Source organism: Heptranchias perlo, chromosome 1 (assembly GCF_035084215.1).
Source record: "Heptranchias perlo isolate sHepPer1 chromosome 1, sHepPer1.hap1, whole genome shotgun sequence".
Taxonomy (NCBI): domain Eukaryota; kingdom Metazoa; phylum Chordata; class Chondrichthyes; order Hexanchiformes; family Hexanchidae; genus Heptranchias; species Heptranchias perlo.
The window spans coordinates 144,025,743-144,046,825 of NC_090325.1; the positions used below are offsets into that span (position 1 = coordinate 144,025,743).

The 21,083-nt window shown below is 41.5% G+C and overlaps 1 protein-coding gene across 3 annotated transcripts in view; it reads right to left on the reverse strand.

The window, feature by feature from the left end:
- arhgap10 (Rho GTPase activating protein 10) overlaps positions 1–21,083 on the reverse strand; it is a 197,935-nt gene that overhangs the window by 58,555 nt on the left and 118,297 nt on the right. For all 3 annotated transcript variants that reach the window (XM_067992215.1, XM_067992209.1, XM_067992222.1), the window contains exons 9-14: positions 20,212–20,318; positions 18,027–18,121; positions 15,644–15,722; positions 12,114–12,153; positions 11,449–11,514; positions 8,340–8,414 (exon numbers count right to left, since the gene is read on the reverse strand). In XM_067992215.1, coding sequence (XP_067848316.1) covers positions 8,340–8,414; positions 11,449–11,514; positions 12,114–12,153; positions 15,644–15,722; positions 18,027–18,121; positions 20,212–20,318 — 462 coding nt within the window. The remainder of the gene's footprint in view (positions 1–8,339; positions 8,415–11,448; positions 11,515–12,113; positions 12,154–15,643; positions 15,723–18,026; positions 18,122–20,211; positions 20,319–21,083) is intronic.

The following is a 21,083-nucleotide window of genomic DNA, read 5'->3' on the forward strand; positions in this document are numbered from 1 at the left end:
ACTCATCCCACCACTACCACTCAACCCAATCCTCATACAATCTCATGGCTCTATCTCATACTCACCCTCTCATGCATCGCTTTCACGGTCAGCCTCACTCAACCTGCCACTACCTGTGCTGCAGCCACAGGGCATGCATCACATATGTGCAGTAGGAAGCGTAAGGCAAACGTGTCGTGAGCATGAGGGGGATGCACAAGGGAGTTTGAGGGTTTGTCATGGTGTTTACCTATATTTGATTTCTGATCAACTCACATAACATATTATATTGTCACCACTACTGCCACGTCTTTGCGAATCTTGTCTGGTTTGTGCAAAAATGCCCTTTCCTGAGGATCACTATGAAGACCCACAACTGATGCCACCCATTGTGTCACTGCAGAGTGGGTGTAGGTGTATTTGTAGGGCTCTTTTGTGCAGACGACTGAGAGACGTCGGCGATGTCCCCGGTGGCACCCTGGAAGGATGCGGAGGAGAAGTTGTTGAGGGCAGTGGTGACTTTGACAGCGACAGGTAAGAAGATGGTGCTCGGGCCAGCCGGGAGCAGCTCGGCATGAAGGAGGCTGCAGATGTCCACGACTACATGTCGAGTGACTCTGAGCCCCCATGTGCACTGCTGCTCAGAGAGGTCCAGGAAGCTGAGCCTCGGTCTGTAGACCCTGTGCCGAGGGTAGTGCTCTCTGCGAAGCATCTCTCTCTGCGGTTGCCCTCCCTCCTGCTGTGTAGGTGGATGTGTCACAGCACTGTGTTGTGGAGCTCCACGTGTCAGAAGTGGACGGCGTAGCCGGCGAGGCTGGTGATGCTGTTCGCCCTCCGAGGAGGTCATGACTGCAGCTACGGCGGCCCCCATCTGGAAGATATACATCTGAGGGGGTCCGCAAGGTAGGTACATGTGTCTGGACACCGGGGTAAGTGTGCAAGTTGGTGAATTTGATTGTTAGGAGGAGGGTGGTGGAGGCCAAACTTTGTCCCAAGTGACAGAGTGGCCTCCTGCAATGAGTGAGGGTCTCCCCCACCACCTGTCAAATGGACCTTTGCAGCTGCCACAGGCTGGTGGCTACAACACGTCCATTTCAACTGGGAGTGTTTGCCCCAGTACGGGAAACAGTCTCAGTTAATTTCAAAATCCCAGCCCTTCTAAAATATCAGGTCAATTAGGTCTGTGAACAACCTGAAGTACCTGTTTAAGTACTTTAAGTGGCATCCCGCTGGCTTTAATTGCCGGCGGGAGTCCCACATGCGGGGGTTGCGCGCGCATGTCAGCGCGTCACTGGGGAACCTGGAAGTGGGCGGGTTGGAGACGGGCTCCAGACCCGCCCCGGGAATCCCTGATTTTCGCAGCCCCCCCCCCGCCCCGCCACGAATGCACCCAATCGCGGGTGCTAAAATCGAGCCCATTATGTTTGTTTACTTACATACAAACATACGAATTAAGAGCAGGAGTAGGCCACTTGGCCCCTCGAGTCTGCTCTGCCATTTGATGAGATCATGGCTGATCTGATTGTGACCTCAACCCTACTTTCCTGTCTACCTACGATAACCTTTGATTCCCTTGTAAATCAGGAATCTATCTAACTCAGCCTTAAAAATATTCAATGACCCTGCCTCCACCACTCTCTGGGGAAGGGAGTTCCACAGACTCATGACCTTCTGAGAGAAAAAATTTCTCCTCATCTCCGTCTTAAATGGGAGACCCCTTATTTTTAAACTGTGGCCCCTAGTTCTAGTCTCTCCCACAAGGGGAAACATCCTCTCAGCATCTACCCCTTCTAGTCCCCTCCGAATCTTACATGTTTCAATAAGATCACCTCTCATTCTTCTAAACTCCAGTGTATACCGACCCGACTTGTCCAACCTTTCCTCATAAGATAACCCCCTCATCCCAGGAATCAGTCGAGTGAACCTTCTCTGAACTGCCTCCAAAGCAATTATGTCCTTTCTTAAACAAGGAGACAAAAACTGCACACAGTATTCTAGATGTGGTCTCATCAATGCCTTGTACAACTGTAGCAAAACATCTCTACTTTTATATTCCATTCTCCTTGCAATAAATGACAACATTCCATTTGCCTTCCTAATCACTTTCTGTACCTGCATGCTAACTTTTTGTGATTCATGTACTAGGACACCCAGATCCCTCTGTACCTCAAAGTTCTGCAATCTCTCTCCATTTAAATAATATTCTGCTTTTCTATTCCTCCTGCCAAAGTGGACAAGTTCACATTTTCCCACATTATACTCCATCTGCCAAATTTTGCCCACTCATTTAACCTATCTATATCCCTTTGCAGACTCCTTGGGGTCAATTTTCGGATGGCTGAGTGGGTGCGTTCGTGGCGGGGGGGGGGTGGTGGGGGGGAGGGCTCCTAAAATTGGGGATTCCTGGAGCGGGTCCGGAGACCGGCTCCAACCCGCCCACTTCCGGGTTCCCCGATGACGCGAATCAGTGCGCGCGCAGCCCCCGCATGCGGGACTCCCACCGGCAATCAAAGCTGGCGGGATCCCACTTAAGATCATTATCTGCGTACTTGAGGTCGGTTACAGACCTCATTAGTTGGAGATTTTAGGAGGATTCGGATTTTGGATTACCCAGAGCGTGTTTCCCATGCTGGGAGAAACACTCCCTGTTTAAACAAAAGTGTTGCAGCCAGCAACCAGTGGCAGCTGCAAAGGTCCATTTAACAGGTGCAGGGTAAACCCTCATTCATTGCAGCAGGGCACTCTGTCACCTCAGACAAAGTTTTGCCTGCCACACCGTTGTCTCCACACTCAAAATTATTACACCATACCCTAAACTCTGCTGTCCAAACACATTTACCTACTTTGTGGACCCCCTCACACTCACACCGTCAGGATTGGGGAGGGGGGGGGGGGATGTCCACTGCTGCATTTATCACTCCATTGGAGGACGAGCAACATCACCAGCCTTGCCAGGCACGCCATCCACCTCCGCCACGTGGACAAAGTAGTTGTGCACAAAGTAGTTGTGCAACTACACATACACCCACTGTAGGGTGACCCAATGGGTGGCATCAAGGGTGTACATGGAAAACCTTATGAAAGGGCCTTATTGCACAAGCCAGTCAAGAATGGCCAAGACGTGGCAGTAGTGGTGACAATATAATATGTTATGTGAGTTGATCAGAAATCAAATATAAGTAAAAACCATGACAAACCCTCAAACACCCTTGTGCATCCCCCTCATGCTCACGACACGTTTGCCTTACGCTTCCTACTACACATACGTGATGTATGCCCTGTGGCTGCAGCACAGGTAGCGGCAGTTGGGGTGAGGCTGACCGTGAAAGAGATGCACGAGAGGATGAGTATTAGACAGAGCCATGAGATTGTATGAGGATTGGGTTGAGTGGTAGTGGTGGGAAGAGTACTGGGGAGGTGAGGAACTGCAGGTAAGGTGAGGATGAGGGTTCAGTGGGTGTGAGGAGTGATGTGATAGAGTAGTGTTGGCAGTGCAGAAGGAGATGTGGGGTGGGGGCGGTGATGTGGCAGACGGAGTGTAGGGGAATGAGCAAGAGTACTCACTTTGGCTGATCTGGTTAGGTCATTGAAGCGCCTCCTGCACTGTATGCAGGTGTGTGATATGTTGGTGGTGCTGGTGACCTCCTTTGCCACCTCGAGCCAGGCTTTCGTGATGGCAGAGGCAGGCCACTTCCTCCTCCTCACCCCATCCAGTAAGACCTGGAGTGAGGCATCATTCAACCTGGGAGCAGCCTTCCTCTGGGCTGCTCCATGCTGTAACTTTGCCTATATTCTGCAGCATCAATCAGTGGAGGGCTGCCCCTTAAAATAGGGCTCCTCTAGCTGAAAGCCTATGATGCGGGTGCGCAGTCCGCCCGCTGCACAGCTTTCTAGCGCAAAACCCAGAAGCCACGTTAAGTGGCTTCAATTTACTTACGATTGCGTGCCAAACCCACCGATTTCACTGGGCGCTTTACCCACGTGCCCAGTCGCCTCCCTCCTAATATCAGGCCCCTTATGTCCTCTTCACAACTTACTTTCCTACCTACCTTTGTGTCATCAGTAAATTTAGCAACCATACATTCAGTCCCTTCATCCAAGTCATTGATATAGATTGTAAATAGTTGAGGCCCAAGCACTGATCCCTGTGGCACTCCACTCGTTACATCTTGCCAACCTGAAAATGACCCGTTTAGGCCTACTCTCTGTTTCCTGTTAGCTAACCAATCCTTTATCCATGCTAATATGTTACCCCCTACAACATGAGCTCTTATTTCATGTAGTAGCCTTTGATGTGGCACCTTGTCAAAAGCCTTCTAGAAATCCAAGTACACCACATCCACAGGATCCCCTTTATCCACGTTGCTTGTTACTTCCTCAAAGAACTCTAATAAATTAGTCAAACATGATTTCCCTTTCACGAAGCCGTGTTGACTCTGCCTGATTGCATTGAGATTTTCTAAGTGCCCTGCTATAACCTCCTTAATAATAGATTCTAGCATTTTCCCTATGACAGATGTTAAGCTAACTAGCCTGTAGTTTCCTACTTTCTGTCTCCCTTCTTTCTTGAATAGAGGAGTTACATTCACTATTTTCCAATCTGATGAGACCCTTCCAGAATCTAGGGAATTTTGGAAAATTAATACCAATGCATCTACTATCTCTGCAGCCACTTCTTTTAAGACCCTAGGATGAAGTCCGTCAGCTTTTAGTTCTAATATTTTTTTCAGAACTCTTTCCCTGGTGATTGTAAATGTTTTAAATTCCTCCCTCCCTTTGATCTCTTGATTCACAATTATTTCTGGCATGTTATTTGTATCCTCTACTTCCAGTGCTGCTGGACCTCATTGGTATCAATGATTACTTCAAGAAAGGCAGTGCCCCACATATTTTCTCCCTAGTCCCTTACCTCATCTTAGGAAAGAGGTCATCTAGTCTGGGAGATTTGTTTGTCTCAAATGCCTTCAATTTATCAAGTATCCCTGCTACACAGATTTCAAAACTGGATAGCAAGCTTGTATTATACTCTTTAGCAAATACTTAGAATTTTAGAATTATTCCACAGTCACTCCTGTGATGGTGCTAGGTCTTATATTGGAGCCATCTACTCTAAGCCAATTTTTCTTCCTTATTCCTGTGTCCTTTTATATTCTTCCTTCTCAAATACTTATCAAATTCCACTTTAAACGCCGTTATAATCTCTGTCTCTGTAGCCACTTGTAATAATTGTTGCTGGGTCAAAATCCTGGAACTCCCTACCTAACAGCACTGTAGGAGTGCCTTCACCACATGGACTGCAGCAGTTGAAGGCAGCGGCTCACCGCCACCTTCTCAAGGGCAACTGGGGATGGGCAATAATGCTGGCCTTGCTAGCAACGGCCATGTCCCGAAAATGAATTTTAAAAATAAAGCACTCCATGTTCGAATATTCCTCTGAGATAAAATGCTCCTGGCTTCCCCCTTCATTTATCGAATCCTGAGTTTATGCCTCCTTCACCAACCAATGTAAACAATCTTCACTATTTATTCTCTTAAAACCTTTCATAATTTTGAAGACTTCAGTTAGATTCCCCTTAACTTTCTCTGTTGCCACGGAAAAAACAGCCCCATAACTGTAATCTCTCATTCATTCTAATAAGTACTAGGTTCATGGCTTCAAGAGGGTGGAGCCTGGTACTTTATGCAATACTCCAGCTGTGGCCAATGTCTTGAGCAAATTTAACAATTTTCAACTTCTAGAAAAAGCTTCTAGAAAAATATTTCAATAATTTTATCTTCGAGTTCAAAATTACTTTTCTCTTTTCGGGTCCATTTTATACTACAAGTTCAGTATCAGTGCAAAGCGGTTTCCATTTTGCATTAACGTTGTATTCCCTCCAGGAAGTCTCATTCTGGTGTCACGTCTACCTGGATTTATGCTGCATTTACACTATAACTGTAGCTTCACTGCAAAACGAAGAAAATGTAAACACATCCCTTTTGCCTACTCTAACTACTCTTATTTTTATGATACTGCAAAAATGCTTTAATTTTGTGTTCATTTCTCGGGTTCTTTTTGCAACTCTTTTTCCTCTTCTTACCTATCCTTGCTGTTCCTATATTCCTAGGAACATTGGAATTACCAGATAAAAAAACCACAGTCCATCGAATTCATCTTCAACTATCCTGGTACTCGCATGATATAACGATAATGAAGTTGTTTGTAAAAAGTCGGATAGCCAGGTGGTGAAGGGAAGGATAGAATACTAGAGCCTGGTCTTCAGTTGTTTCCAAGCCTTTATTCACAGAGCTCTTATTACACTCCGAGCACCTCCTAGATAAGCTCCCTCCTATAAATGGATACAAGAGAGCCCCCAATTGATACCCACCACCTGAATATAATTAACACTAATTGATTTAAATCACATGGATACAATTAACATTGTTGACCAATCATAGCAATCAATCTCTATCCACCAGTCTTTAACAGACCTTGACATGAAGCGAGGAAACCCCAGTTGTAGAAAGCTTTGGGAACCATAGGTCCAAAGTCACTCCCCACAAGCATGCTGCTCGTACAATAAGTCATGTCTCAAATTAATCATAAATTGTATCCCAAAATATTATGTTTTGAAAATATTTCTAATTTACATTCCTATTCCTCCCAGAGTTCTCCTCTCTTTCTTTCTAAAATAAAATTACACAATAAACAGAATATATGGAGAAAGTCAGGGTTGATTTAATGGCCATAACAGATTGGCCTTTAAACATTACACACCAGTTCCACTTTTAAATTGTCATAAAGAGGTTTAATTTATTCTGAATACTTTTACAATAATCATTGGGATCAACAGAATAAAACATTGAGATTTTGATCTTATTTAGGGTTATAATGGAAGTTAAATATACTCCGGGTGTCATATATTTAAGCCTGCTGATATTAAAACAACAGATACTGCTTAAAAATTCAGACTATCAACTCTGAAATGGGTTGCTTGATCTCGCATCAAAGTGTTATGGAAGATTGCTCTGCCACCAGTATGATGCATGCATGGCAAAACAAATTAAATTTTGTTTGCTGCAGTCTTTCCTAGTATCAAACAATGAATCAGTAGCACAAATTGGTCTCTATTAACTCTTAAAGAAAGGGTAAAGGAGGACAGCAGAGGAAACTATTCACGGCCAACTCTACACACCAATAAACATTCAGCAACAAAACACCTACTTTTAGTGCCAGATTTGAAAATAGCAAGTTAGCAGCTGTTTCCCCCCCCACCCCTACGACCCCACCCCCCACTCCACCAAATCCTTGTCAAAGCGTATATATTGTTCTATACACAAGACACCAATTATCCAACTGCCACTCTGATGCAGACTGTCAATGCTTTGAAGCAGGAAAAATTGATGTACATTTCAAAGTGGCTTTCTACTGGAAAGTCAAATGTACGAGTGATATTCTTACTATGAATTTTCAAATTGTGATGAACTGAAGTTAGAGTTTTTAAGTCTTCAGCAAAATTGTAAAATCTTCCATGTCGGTCATGAAAATGTCGCTGTGATTTTTACATATTTAAAATTTTCCATTTGTTTTCCAGTAAAAGTATAATTGGGAAGGAAGCCTTTTATTTTGACTTTTATATGAAACATCTAACTTTCTTCATTGTAAGCATCTAATTTATTGACTTGATATTTGATCGGCAGAGTCAATGCTAATGTTGGCTGTAAGGACTACTTTTCCATAGTACTGGTATCCCTCATCTTCATGAGAGCATCAAAAATGTAAAATTTGTCTCCACAACCAGCAAAAAAATATTTTTGAATTAGCCCCATTCAGTTCGCTACATGCATGCTTTAATATAATTCATAATGTGGAGAGACTAGAGAAGCTGGGATTGTTCTCCTTATAGCAGAAAAGGAGAAGGGGAGATCTAATAGGTGTTCAAAATTATTAGGGGTTTTAATAGAGTAAATAAGGAGAAACTGTTTCCACTGGTAGGAGGGTCAGTAACCAGAGGACACAGATTTAAGGTAATTGGCAAAAGAACCAGAGGGGAGATGAGAATTTTTTTTTTTACGCAGCGAGTTATTATGATCTGGAATGCACTGCCTGAAAGGGTAGTGGAAGCAGGTTCAATGGTAACTTTCAAAAGAAAATTGGATAAATACTTGAAAAGGAAACATTTACAAGGCTATGAGGAAAGAGCAGGAGTGTGGGACTAATTAGATAGCTCTTTCAAAGAGCTGGTGCGGGTACGATGGGCCGAATGGCCTCCTTCTTCACTGTAAGATTCTATGAATTTCCTCAATTTAAAGTTTTATGTACAATAATTCTGAACTGAATACTGCTCTATTTTGTCCTGTATAATTATCAAAACACTTACCAATCAACAAATTCATTAGCCTCTGGACTTTTGAACTGACTCCAACCACTCTATATAATCCTTGATCATTAAGTCCTGGAAAACAGATCGAAAATAACATCTTACTAACAAGGGGTGATAATGAAAAACTGTTAACATGGATTGTCATTTTATTTGCTGGGGGAAAAAATGATTTAGTACACCAGCACTTTATCATCTTTTAGAAAATAGACAAATGCAAATCAAAACAGTCTTGTCTTCATATTTCACGAGAGTGCAAATTATTTTTCCTGTACATAATACGATTGATTCATGGCAGCAGTTCAGTGTAATTGGACAAGCACTTTTGGAGTTTAGTTCTAATGAGTACTCCATCTTTAAGTAGGCTCTTTTCTGGCGCAGCATAAATTTGCTGTGCTTCAATGTGTTTATTTTTCCCTCCTGTTCCCCCACTTTTGCTCCCAAGAATATAACTCAGCAATTTTTTTTCAGTAACCTATGAAACGAAAAAGGTGGCAGTAGGTACCACTAGTAGTGTGATATACAGTAATCTTTAATGAAGAAGAATGCAGTTTCTTGCTGTTGTACATACTAAAATATCAACTCTATTAGGATGTGGTAGCAACTCAGTATGATTGGCTGGCACTTCTCAATTCTAATAGAAGTAGATGCACTGAAGTTCCCTCCATCTAAAAAACATTTTCTGGGCCCTACAGTCAACTCAAACTTTGACATAAAATAAAATTAATCTGCTGTAACTAGGTTTTACAGAGAAAAAAGCATGGTTTATGTATCGGCTACACTGGCAATAATTGGAGGGGGGTGGGGTGGAATGATGGTACAGGAAATTTTACCCTGGTCTGTTTCGCTTCAATAATTCTTTCCACAGTTAAGAGTTTGGATTTTCAAGAACACGTGTTTTCTTTTATCAAAAAATTATACTGTGCAATTACTTCTTTGGCATTACTACCAATGGAATACGCATCACTTGTGTGTACGATTATTCTTTTAAAGTTAAATATGTTTACTATGAACTATTACTGACAATAGTACAAATAAACGAGTGGCTTGTTTTGGAATATGACTGAAAATTTTCAAAAATGCATCAAAAAAGTAATGTTTGACAAAATTCACTACTCTCATTGTAAAACTGAATTTAACAAAACCAAAATGTAGACGCAAGAGGGCCTTTCCCATAATAAATTACCCACACAAATTATCCAAAAACAAAAACAACCCAACATATAATACTTGCTGTTAATTTATAAGTAGTAAGAGGATGAACAAAGAACACTGACATTGTTAATTCCTTAATATTCAAAATGGTAGTCAAAATTATTATTCACTTCTAAAAGTTTGACTTGACTAAGCAACTGTGAGAGGGCCTCTCCTTATATTGACAATCTACTGGAAACAATCCAAGTACTAACACAGGGTTTCACTAGAGTACCATACTTTGCTTTTCCCAAAGAAACATCATCCAGATCACAAAAAGACAGCAGTGGCCTCAGTTCTCATCAGGCTGCAGATATGTAAAGTCTATTTTCAAAAGATTTAATTACTGGCACTTTGCTGGTCAATTTTAACAAAAATAGCTTCTGAGGATTCTGGGAGTGCAACACTGTGCAATGTAACCTCAACCAGGATCAAGACCCTGGTAATAAAAAAGTAAAATATGTTTGCGACCCTGCACTGCTCTCTCCAGAACCTGAATCTAAACCCTGAATCTAAATAAGATGAGCTTTCAGCAATGGCAATCAAAGAAATATTCCTGTATAAGGCCTTCCAATAATATAATCCTCCAGCATTCGTGGACCTCCATATTTATTTTGTCTTTTAAACCAACTAATCTTTCAGCTGGGATTACCACCTTGCTGTTGTTTTCAAAGCCAGGTACTAAAAGATGTTTCTGCACTCAGTCTTGGCTCCCAGCACCCACCATCAATTCTACTGAAATCAATGGAAACACTAGAAATGCAAGAAATTAACTTTGAATTTATTTCAGTGTTCAGCCTCAGCCACAGGGTGAAAGAAACAACAGCTGTGATCATGAGGCCAGCTAAGTTTTAAAAAAGTTTTCTTTTCTAATACAAATGGGAAGCATTTTCCCATGAGTACATGCAATAAAGACTATTACTGGACCTTATCCTGGAATGTTCCTTTAAAGATTCTACATTTTTTTTAGGAATCCTACATTTTAAAAAATCCTACACAACGTGTTAGAGGAAATCTCAAGCTACCAGCAGCAAAAAAAAGTCCAAAATACAAAAATGGCCAATTTTTGCTACCAATTGGAAATAACAGTTATTTATGCTCACTCAAGCCACAAGACCAAAACATGATGGATATAGAAATATCACACTGGGATATTCAGTGCTGCGCCCACTGCTATTCCGAACCAGAATAAATGCAAAGTTTACATAAAAATGAACATTTATTGCTATATCCATTTCACCAACAACACTCAAGAAGCTCGACACCATCCAGGACAAAGCAGCCCGTTTGATTGGTACCCCATCCACCACCCTAAACATTCACTCCCTTCACCACCGGCGCACTGTGGCTGCAGTGTGTAGCATCCATAGAATGCACTGCAGCAACTCGCCAAGGCTTCTTCAACAGCACCTCCCAAACCCGCGACTTCTACCACCTAGAAGGACAAGGGCAGCAGGTACATGGGAACAACACCACTTGCACGTTCCCCTCCAAGTCACACATCATCCCGACTTGGAAATATATCGCCGTTCCTTCATCGACGCTGGTCAAAATCCTGGAACTCCCTACCCAACAGCACTGTAGGAGAACCTTCACCATGCGGAGTGCAGCGGTTCAAGAAGGAGGCTCACCACCACCTTCTCAAGGGCAATTAGGAATGTGCAATAAATGCTGGCCTTGCCAGCGACTCCCACATCCCATGAACGAATAATTAAAAAAACCCTCAAATGACACAAAATATACAACTATCAATTATTTGAGAAAGACTGACATTATAGACTATTTCTGTATAGTTTAGATCATAACCCTATATAACAGCATGAAACCATCCAGTAAATGAATTTAGTATCTATCTCAATATTAATTATCAAATTAATAGAATTGATTTCAAATGCAGAATAAAAGATTGGATTACCCCTTGTTTCAAGTGCATGGATGCATTTCTTTATTATGTTGAAACCCATGACATCCAGTTGAGCATCTTAGGAGAAAAAAAGAAAATAGTCTATGATGCATACATACAAAATGGAGTTCTAAAGAATTAATTTCATTAAACTGAAATTAATATGCAAGATTTTTCAATCAATTCTGATTGTACATAAGAACATAATAAATAGGAGCACGAGTAGGCCATATGGCTCCTCGAGCCTGCTCTGCCATTCAATAAGATCATGGCTGATCTTCTACCTCAACCCCACTTTCCTGCCCTATCCTCATTTCCTTTGGTGTCCAAATACCTATCGATCTCAGTCTTGAACATACTCAACGACTCAGCATCCACAGCCCTCTGAGATAGAGAATTCCAAAGATTCACACCCCTCTGAGTGAAGAACTTTTTCCTCGTGTAACATGTAACATAACATAATAGCAATAATAAAGAATATTAACATTAATTTCTTTCTTTTAGTACATTAGAAATGAATAATCTCTGGTGTGCTAACATCTACAACCATCTTAATTAGAGAATACAAGAGACGTGCAAAATTGTGGAAAATATTAGAAGTTCAGAGGCTAAATGAAGCTACAAAATGCCAGCTATAGGTGACCAGCTACAACAGTTTAATAATTAAATATACTTACTTCCTTCTCTCTTTGAATTACTCCTAGTAATTAAATATACCTGTCATTAAAAGAAACATTGTTACAACACTCTACACAGAAAAAGAAAACGCTTGGAATTTTAAGATGTACTAAACCCATCTCTTCAATTAAGGACTTGACCATATTGTGAATTTGAAAACATTTGTATAGTTAATGCATATAAAACCATGATCACAATCATTAGCCAAGTCAAGAAACTAAGTAGCTAAATAATAGAACTTTTTAAAATGGCTCAGTACTGCAATCATGTTTAAATGTAAATTACCGTAATACTACTTTTTAAAAAATCTTCAGACTTTTCTGACATTACTTGACTTAGCGATTCATTACTTGTAAGCTTATACCTGAATTGACCAATGTAATAGAAAGATAAATTCATATTGTATAGTCACTCCCAACTCAGCATAACCAATAATTTCTTACACTATGTAAATGTAACAGCATTGATACCCTGGACTATATTTTGTACAACATCTAAACAGAGCAAACGCTTGCCCCCTTCTCCCCACAAAGCTTCTGACCTATATAAATGGCCAGGATTCAGAAACACAATGTAAGTTCGTCAAATTTGCAGATGATATTAAGCTAAGAGCAGCAGTAGGTGAAGCAGCCAAAGAATTACAGAAGGACCTAGACAATATATCCTAGAACTAAGAAAAAATGAAAAGCATTCTTACTGAATGGTGTTGAGCTAACTAAGCGAGAAGCTGACAAGAGATCTGGAAGCGATAGTAGGCTCTGCACTGACCATGTCTAGTCCTTGCAGAGCAGCAATAAACAAAGCAAATGGAATGCTGAGCTATATTGCCAAATCAACAGAGTTTGAGCCAAATATGCTGAAGCTGTACAGTACTGTGATCAGGTGGCACCTTGAACACTGTGTTCATTTCTGGTCACTGAGGCACAAATGAAACATCCAAATCCTACGAACAGTGCAGAGAGAAGCGACACAGCTGATCCCTAGTGTCGGAGGATGTAATTATGAGGAACGGTTACAAAAACTTGGACTCGAGCCTTGAAAGTGAGTATTTGAGAGGGGACTGTAGAGATGCATATAGAGGATATTAAGTAGAATAGAAAAAATTAATCCTGAGCACTTTTTCAAGTTACACCATTCAATGTGCATCCAAATGGCTTGTGACCACTGCTATACAATTATGCATATGAATGAATGCATTTTTTTCTAGGAATTACTCATGACACCTGTATCTTGAGAGAATTGTCATTTCCTCACTTATTCTATGGTGATGACTGGGTGAACAGTGAACTCCTTGGAGATACATGGAAGCACGGCTCATGACACTGCTACACAACTCCCATACCCTTCCCTATTCACAAGCAAGGAACCGACAACAAAGCAGGATTTTAGAGGGTGGAACATCACAGAGCAAACATGGTGTTCTCAAACTATGTTTCCAATGTTTGACTGCACAAAGGTGCTCTGCAACATGCCCCAGAGTGAGCTAACATAAAGCAGTGGTGCGTTATTTGTTGTGCAACATTGCTGTGTAAAGAAGCGTGTCCATATTTGCGGAAGAGAAGCAGCAACAAGCTACAATGCAAGAAAAGGCAGAGGATGATATCAAGAAACCTGGCTTATCCCAATTGTGGGAACCCGTTTGCTTTTAGCGCTTCTTCTGTCAATTGTCCAAAGATAACTCCAGGCAGTGACTTGATGGCCACCCACCTGTTCCTGTATTTTTGGGCACATGTCCCTACTGCAGAGTCCTCACTTTGGCCATGCACATACTATTTGAATTGCCACGAGTTCTCAGAACTCATGCATGATGGACTGTGGAAATAAATGCCTTGATGTTATCCAATAGTGTTCCTGAGATGCTTCAATTGTGCTTGCTGCCTCCATTCCTGGAGTCTCCCTGCTGATTCTATATGCTACTCAAAGGCAGCGTGCAAAGCCTGGAACCCTTGATTCATAACCGTGGCTGAGTGGGTAGTAGTGTCTGTAAATGTATCAAACCCGGTTTGCAGTATGCTTTGCAAGAAGGCCACTTGTGCTCAAAGTTTCCCCTACATGGATAGTTGACTTCATGAGATCAGAATCACAAGATGACTCAACAGGATCGATAGGTATGCTTCCACTCAGCAGCAGTCTTTCTTCAGTGACCACCTCTGGCTTTTCCACATCCATGAGAAGTCACTCATCCTATGCTACCTCTTCTAAATCACTAAAACCTTCCCAAGATTGGGCTTGTGTGTGCTTCAGTTGGTGTTGGAACTGAGTGCAGTGATGAGACGACTTGCTGAATGGGCCCAGCATGTTGCTCCTGGGGTCTGGCATATCTATACGAAAGGGGCTTGACAAGTCAACGCTTGTGATTAGGCACATTGTTGTTGCTGCACAGACAGTAATTAGTGCATTTTTGCTGCACAGCACAGTCATTGCTTTACACCTACTGAAGCACGACTGCAGAGAAGGCGTGCAATCATAACTGCACAAACCAGGAACATAATCCTCTTTTCCCGATTGTTTGTCACTCATGCTGTGTACTGCTTCCCAGCCATGATCTCCACTGTCACCTTTTCAAAGGGAGTGAGTGGTTTGATTTGCTCAGAACTGCTAGCTTTCTGGCTTCAGTTCCCTCTGTTGAAGGCATCCTTTTTCTTAAAGAAGAAAAATATGCTTTGAACCTGCAGATATTTTGTGGTTTGTATTTTAGGCAGCGGCACAGTTTTATGTCTTACACATAATTTACCTGAATGCAGATGTTTGAGTGCATTGTAATTGTAAAGCTGTATATGTAAATAATTATAGTTTGTCTTCAATATTTCTAGGTTCCTTTATTCTGTTTTACCAATTCTCAACCATTTTGATTACTTCTCATTTGCACCAGGTTTTGGATCAAGTTAAGAATACAAAGGTATTCTGTAACTTTGATTGACATCAAAGGCTATATATCTGCCTATGTTTATTCATGCTCATTTCTCACCTTGGCACTCTTCTTCAACTTAACTAGGTAAATGATCATACGTTGGCTTCCAGGGCGATGGCCTCCGACTCCTGCTTTACTCCCTGAATATTGGTAGGGTGTCACCAATACTTTATTGTGCCTCTTGCCATGAATGGAAGATCATTGATGAATATGAGGTTGCGTGTTCTGTATTCTCCCTCCATTTCTCCCAGAAAATATGTAGTCCATGACTGAGTTGGCTCACAGTATGCTATTTACATGAGTTAAGGGGCTGTTAAGCTAACTGGGCAGCATTCTTCCACATGCCTTCAGGCAGGCTGTTCAGTTATGCATTATTTTCCCTATAGCCTAATGCACCCAAGCTTCCAGAAAGCACACTGTACAAAGTTATGTATTTTTAGCAGTGGGTTTAAAAAAAGGAAAAAGTTTAATTCCCATTTAACGCATTGCTTGCTAATTTTACTCCATTACCATTTATAGTACTGTACATTACAGATCTACAGAATATTAATCACTCTATTAAATACCCGGTTCCATAGCCATACAGTATCAATGCACTGAATAGTCATTATAACTTACTGGTTCTTTTCCATCCAAAGCTTCCATCCACCGTCTGCGATCATCTTCTGTAATAGCCTGCATGGTGATCACACCTTGCCTGCAAAACACACCATCATGAAATAGTATCTGTTAGAAATCTACAGCCAATTCATACATCAATATTGATTAAATCATACAAAGATTGAAAAAATGTTCCATAATACATTTATGACATTTGCTCAATCTTTTTCTGATCTCAGTGAGCACAGAATAAGAATATTTTAGATTTGATGGAAAGTTAAAGCAGGATAATGTCCACATTTCATTAATTCAGTGAGTGCATCTCTTACATTTTTGGATCTTTTCTAACCTTACCCTAGATTATTTTGGCTCTCGTATCTTAGACTGACTGCAGTTGGTGATGAGAATCTACTATATTTAGCTAAGTCCCCTTTCCCTCAAGAGTGTCTATCCTTGAATTGAGATCTAGCTACATTTTTGGCCATGCCTGTGGAATAAGCAGCAGACTTTAGCTATTGGACTTATCCTACACCTTCACAAGATCTTACTTCAGTCCGCTGCTGCTGACACTTGCAATACTGAATTGATATTAACTTGGTAGGAACCTGAACCGCAGTCAGCTTTTAAATTGACTATGTTCTCTGACTGAATTTAAAGAAATAGCCACCAAACCAAAACCAGACAAAACTACCTCATTTTTGTCACAACCCTCCTCGCTTGAATTAATTCGGGGTGTGATTCCATGGGCTGCAGTGATACCATTCATGTGTATTGCTTACGTGGTTATTCTTTGCATGCATGCCCTGAGGTTCATTTCACTTGGGAACCGTCATAGGTAACCCCAATCTTGGGCTTGGCTAGCATCCACAGGAATACTGGACACACATGAAATTTTCAGTGACAGTGCTAGAAACCATATAGTGTACAATTTTATTTGCAATTTTGCCAACACTATTAAATAGAGTGCTAAATGTATGTTACGATTTACAATATTTTTAAGGCAGACAATTAACATTCTACAATACAGCATCTGGCAGCAAAATATAAAAAAAGATGTGTAGCTGCCTTGGCAAGGATCAGGAGGAATGTCAACTGGCAAACCCTGTATGCAGAGTGCTTGGATTCAAAAGTTGCCTCACACTGCAGGATTTTACAACAACCTTGATCAGGACTCTCTCTCAAAAAGGATCAGAATTTGGACAGGCAGAGAAAGTTTGGCACCCATGGACAGTTAGTTGACTGTAGTCAGTGATAAGAATAGAACATCCATTCTTCAGCTTCTGCAAGATTTAGCTAAGATCTTTATCACTCAAAGCAAGAAAACCCCCACAATAGGGATATCCTGATTGCCTCCCTAATGGGGACACTGAAAAGAAACCAGAAGTGATTTGCAACTGCTGTCTAATATCAAATATAACCTTGTATTCACACCAAATCAAGTGGTAATCCCATACCAGGAAATAGCCAGAGGAAAAAAAAAGTTAGATGCAATCAAGAGAGATCCATGAATTGTTTCAAGTACTTAAGATTTTGTGTATAACATTTTACCAGCTATCTCGCAGGCTCAACATTATATTTTATGAGAACACATCCTTTGGGCTAATGCTTTGAGTTATATTCACCCTTTTATCTGCTTCAATACAGAATGTTATTTTTAGGTAACATTTGCCCAGTTAAATCAGTCCCAGGGTTCAGATTCCTGTTACACTCCCATCCACAGTCATTAATATAGAAAAAGGTCCCCTGTTTACACATTCACAAACTAACTGAACAATCAGAGTCACAGCTTCAATTCCAAATTCAACCATCAACTGGATTGTCTGAAAAATACAAATTCAGTTTCACCCTCATGGAAAATACTACACTAAAATCTGTGTGGGTTTAAACTTCCCTGCTCTAAATGTGTGGGGCAAATTTAATAGAAAACAACTATACAAGAATCATATTTGTCATTACTTGACTGTAGTACCAATTCCTCCAATTACATGCCAACAGCACACAGTGTGAGCAGAGCACTGACACAATGGCAACAGTAAAGCAAACTGACAATATAAAGAACACAAATAAATTATTTACGCTTAGCTCCACTAGTTTACATTAAGTCCAGACAACTAGAGGTAGCAGCCAAAAACCTACAGGCTCTGTGCCTCAGGCTATCGAAGTGCTCCAGCCAAGAAGCACTGTATACAAATACTTTTCGGGACTCTTACTTTCTTCAGAAAGCTGATTGTCAGTATGGAACACCATGGAATTCTAAACTGCAAAATGCTGCATCGTTCTCTTATTTCACATGATGTTGAAAACAGAGAAACACAAGCAGTGTGAGAATTACTTCCAGATATGTAAAAATATTGTTTTTATACCACATGCTCCACAAGTGAAGCATCAAAAGCTCTTTTACCTGTTCACTGTTTCTATATCAAAACAAAACCTCTTGTCTGTGGAGTCGGACTTTTTCCTTGTGCATGATTTAAGAATGAATGCATCTTCATCACCCTAACAAAACAAAAATGCACACACATTTTATTTCTAAAGAAATATTTCCAGGAAATGCTCAAAATAAACACTTTTTTTTAGGTATTGTATAGCATAAACATTTAAATATAAGGAAAGAAATAGCTTGCATTTATATAGCACCTGATCATGTCACTCAAACATCACAAAACATTTCACACAATGAATTACATCGCTCTGTTACTATTGCTATGTGGGTAAATGAATCAGCCATGTTGACAAACGGTAGTACGATAAATGATAAGTTAATCTGTTTGTCTGCTGGTGCATCAATCAAAGTTACAGCAGTCTTTCAGCGAAATATTGGGGTCGATGTTAACACCCCCCAAACGACGGCCACCATTGTTACAGTGGCGGGTTGCGAGGTGTGCTTGTGCCCTGTCTTGGAGAGGTGGGACACTTCATTATAATATTTGAATCAGGCTCCCACAGTGCAATTGAGAGCCTAATTTAAATTTAAACACTTGCTGGCCGGGTTTCCCTGGGCTCGAGAAACCCGACAGCGCAGTGGAGATGGGAGCAGCTGGCTAAAGAAGGTAAGTGCTTTTTAGAGCACTCCATGTGAGCCAGGAGGACCAGGCTTTCCCCACCACTCCCACCACCCCCCCCCCCCCCCCACCCCCGGCCCCTCAGGCAAACCTTCTGCCGATCATGGCCTCTCCTCACTGCCGCGATCGGCCCCACCCCACGTCCAACCCCCAATCTCAAGCCGCCTGCCCCGCGATCAGCTGACCCACTCCTTCCAACCCCCAATCTTTCCCTCCCTCCCAATTGTCAGGCTCCGACCGGCCACCACTCCCCCGCGCCCCCTTCCCCCCCCACCACCATGGCATTGTCAGAAACTCTAGATGCAAGTGGGGCAGAGAGAAAAAAATGAGGTAAGAAAGAAGTCTAAAGAAGCAAGAGAAGCCAACCTTATGGGAGAATATGCCAATGAGGTTATTCATTCATGAAAAATGTTTCTCCGGCTCCAAGTGAAATAACCAGTAGAACAAGGTCATTAATTGAGATAACTAAATAAAGTGAACCACATTGCTGTGGAAGTACTGTTTTTTGTGGTGAGAGTTTTGGCTGAATTTATGCTCAAATAAGAGACATCAGTACTGTGAAGTGAAACATTTCATCCTCATTCGCCTGGTTCTCTGTTCAAGCCCCAATCCTAGCTCTCTCCATTCCCATCCTGTCTCCCTAAGAGAATAAGATTTTTGGTTAAAAATTCAGGTTACTACAGGTCCAAGTAGAACCTATATTCACTGTTGGCCCTGAAAAGGTCAACCAGGTACCTTATTTTCTGGCGGTTTGTCACCCAGTCACACTGGCATCTTAAGCTCCTGGGAAACATGGGGGGAGAGACACAAAATCCTGCACAGGCTGAATTAAACAGAATGTTTGATACCATGTTTAATCTAACCTACTCCTAAAGGGGTGCAGAGATATTTACTGACAAGAGATCTGATGTAAGAAGCAAAAAAACTTTAGGTGGGGCAAAATGAACTGTCACAATGGCACAGATCCTGGGCTTTTTATGACACTTGAGTAAGGGACAATGGGGATGATTTTAAACCCCAAGAACGGGTGGGTTGGGGGCGGGTGGGAGTTGAAAGTAGTTGTTTTATTGGGTCGCAACCGCAAAATTTTCGGACTTTGAATTCCCAGTGGGAAGCTTGTACTTTTACGTGCCGACGTTAAAGCTGGCTTGCGGTCGCGACCCAAAAAACAACTATTTTCAACTCCCACCCATCCACAACCCACCCGATCTTGGGGTTTAAAATCACCTCCAACATGTGGTACCATCCATATGTAGCATCCTTGCTGTGTGTGCTCAGTACATAGTTTCCCCAGGACCCATCAAGCTAGGCTGCACTCCTACAGTGTGTGGAGCATGGGGAAATAAAAAAAACCATCACAGTATTTATGAACAAGTTCACAAAACAGCATCTCAATCACCCATCATATACTTGAAGCTTTAGCGCTGCAGTCCATTTCGGAGGCAACAGACTAAGAACATTCGAGATGCCTCTATTGTGTGTATATATAAAAGACTTACAAATATTTTAAATTTAAATACTTACAATTTTTCCACCTGACCTCTGATCAAACTGTACCATGGTAAACTTCTTTGTCTCTTTTTTATAGGAGCAGTAATGTTTAACCCAACTTGAGCCAAAGGGACCTGTTCCTAAAACATGGAAAGCGTTCAAATGTGTTATACTGTTCACCAAAAGGTTTACCACACCACAATAATAAAGCAATTAACTTCAATCACTGGTTTAATATGCACTTTTAAAAATGTCTTTCATGTTAATTTTGAGTTATGACAATTGTTACGGGTACGATAGTGTAGTGGTTATGTTACTGGACTAGTAATCCAGAAGACTGGACTAATAATCCGGAATCATGAGTTCAAATACTGCCACGACAACTGGGGAATTTAAATTTAATTAAATAAAAATCTGGAATAAAAAAATCAAGTATCAGTAAAGGTGGCCTTGAAACTACCGGATTGTTGTAAAAGACCATCCGGTTCACCAATGCCCTTGAGGGAAGGAAACCTGCCATCCTTACCCGGTCTGGCCTATATGTGACTCTAGACCCACAGCAATGTGGTTGATTCTTAATCGCCCTATGAAATGGCCTAGCAAGCCACTCAGTTGTACAATCTCGCTAAAAAAGTCATAAGAAGAATAAAACCGGATGGACCACCCAGCACTGGACACGACAAAGGCAAACCAAGCCCAGTCGACCCTACAAAGTCCTCCTCACTAACATCTGGGGATTTGTGCCAAAATTGGGAGAGCTGTCCCACAGACTAGTCAAGTCATAGCCATACTCACAGAATCATACCTTTCAGCCAACGTCCCAGACTCTTCCATCACCATCCCTGGTTATGTCCTGTCCCACCGGCAGGATAGACCGACCAGAGGTGGTGATACAGTGATAAACA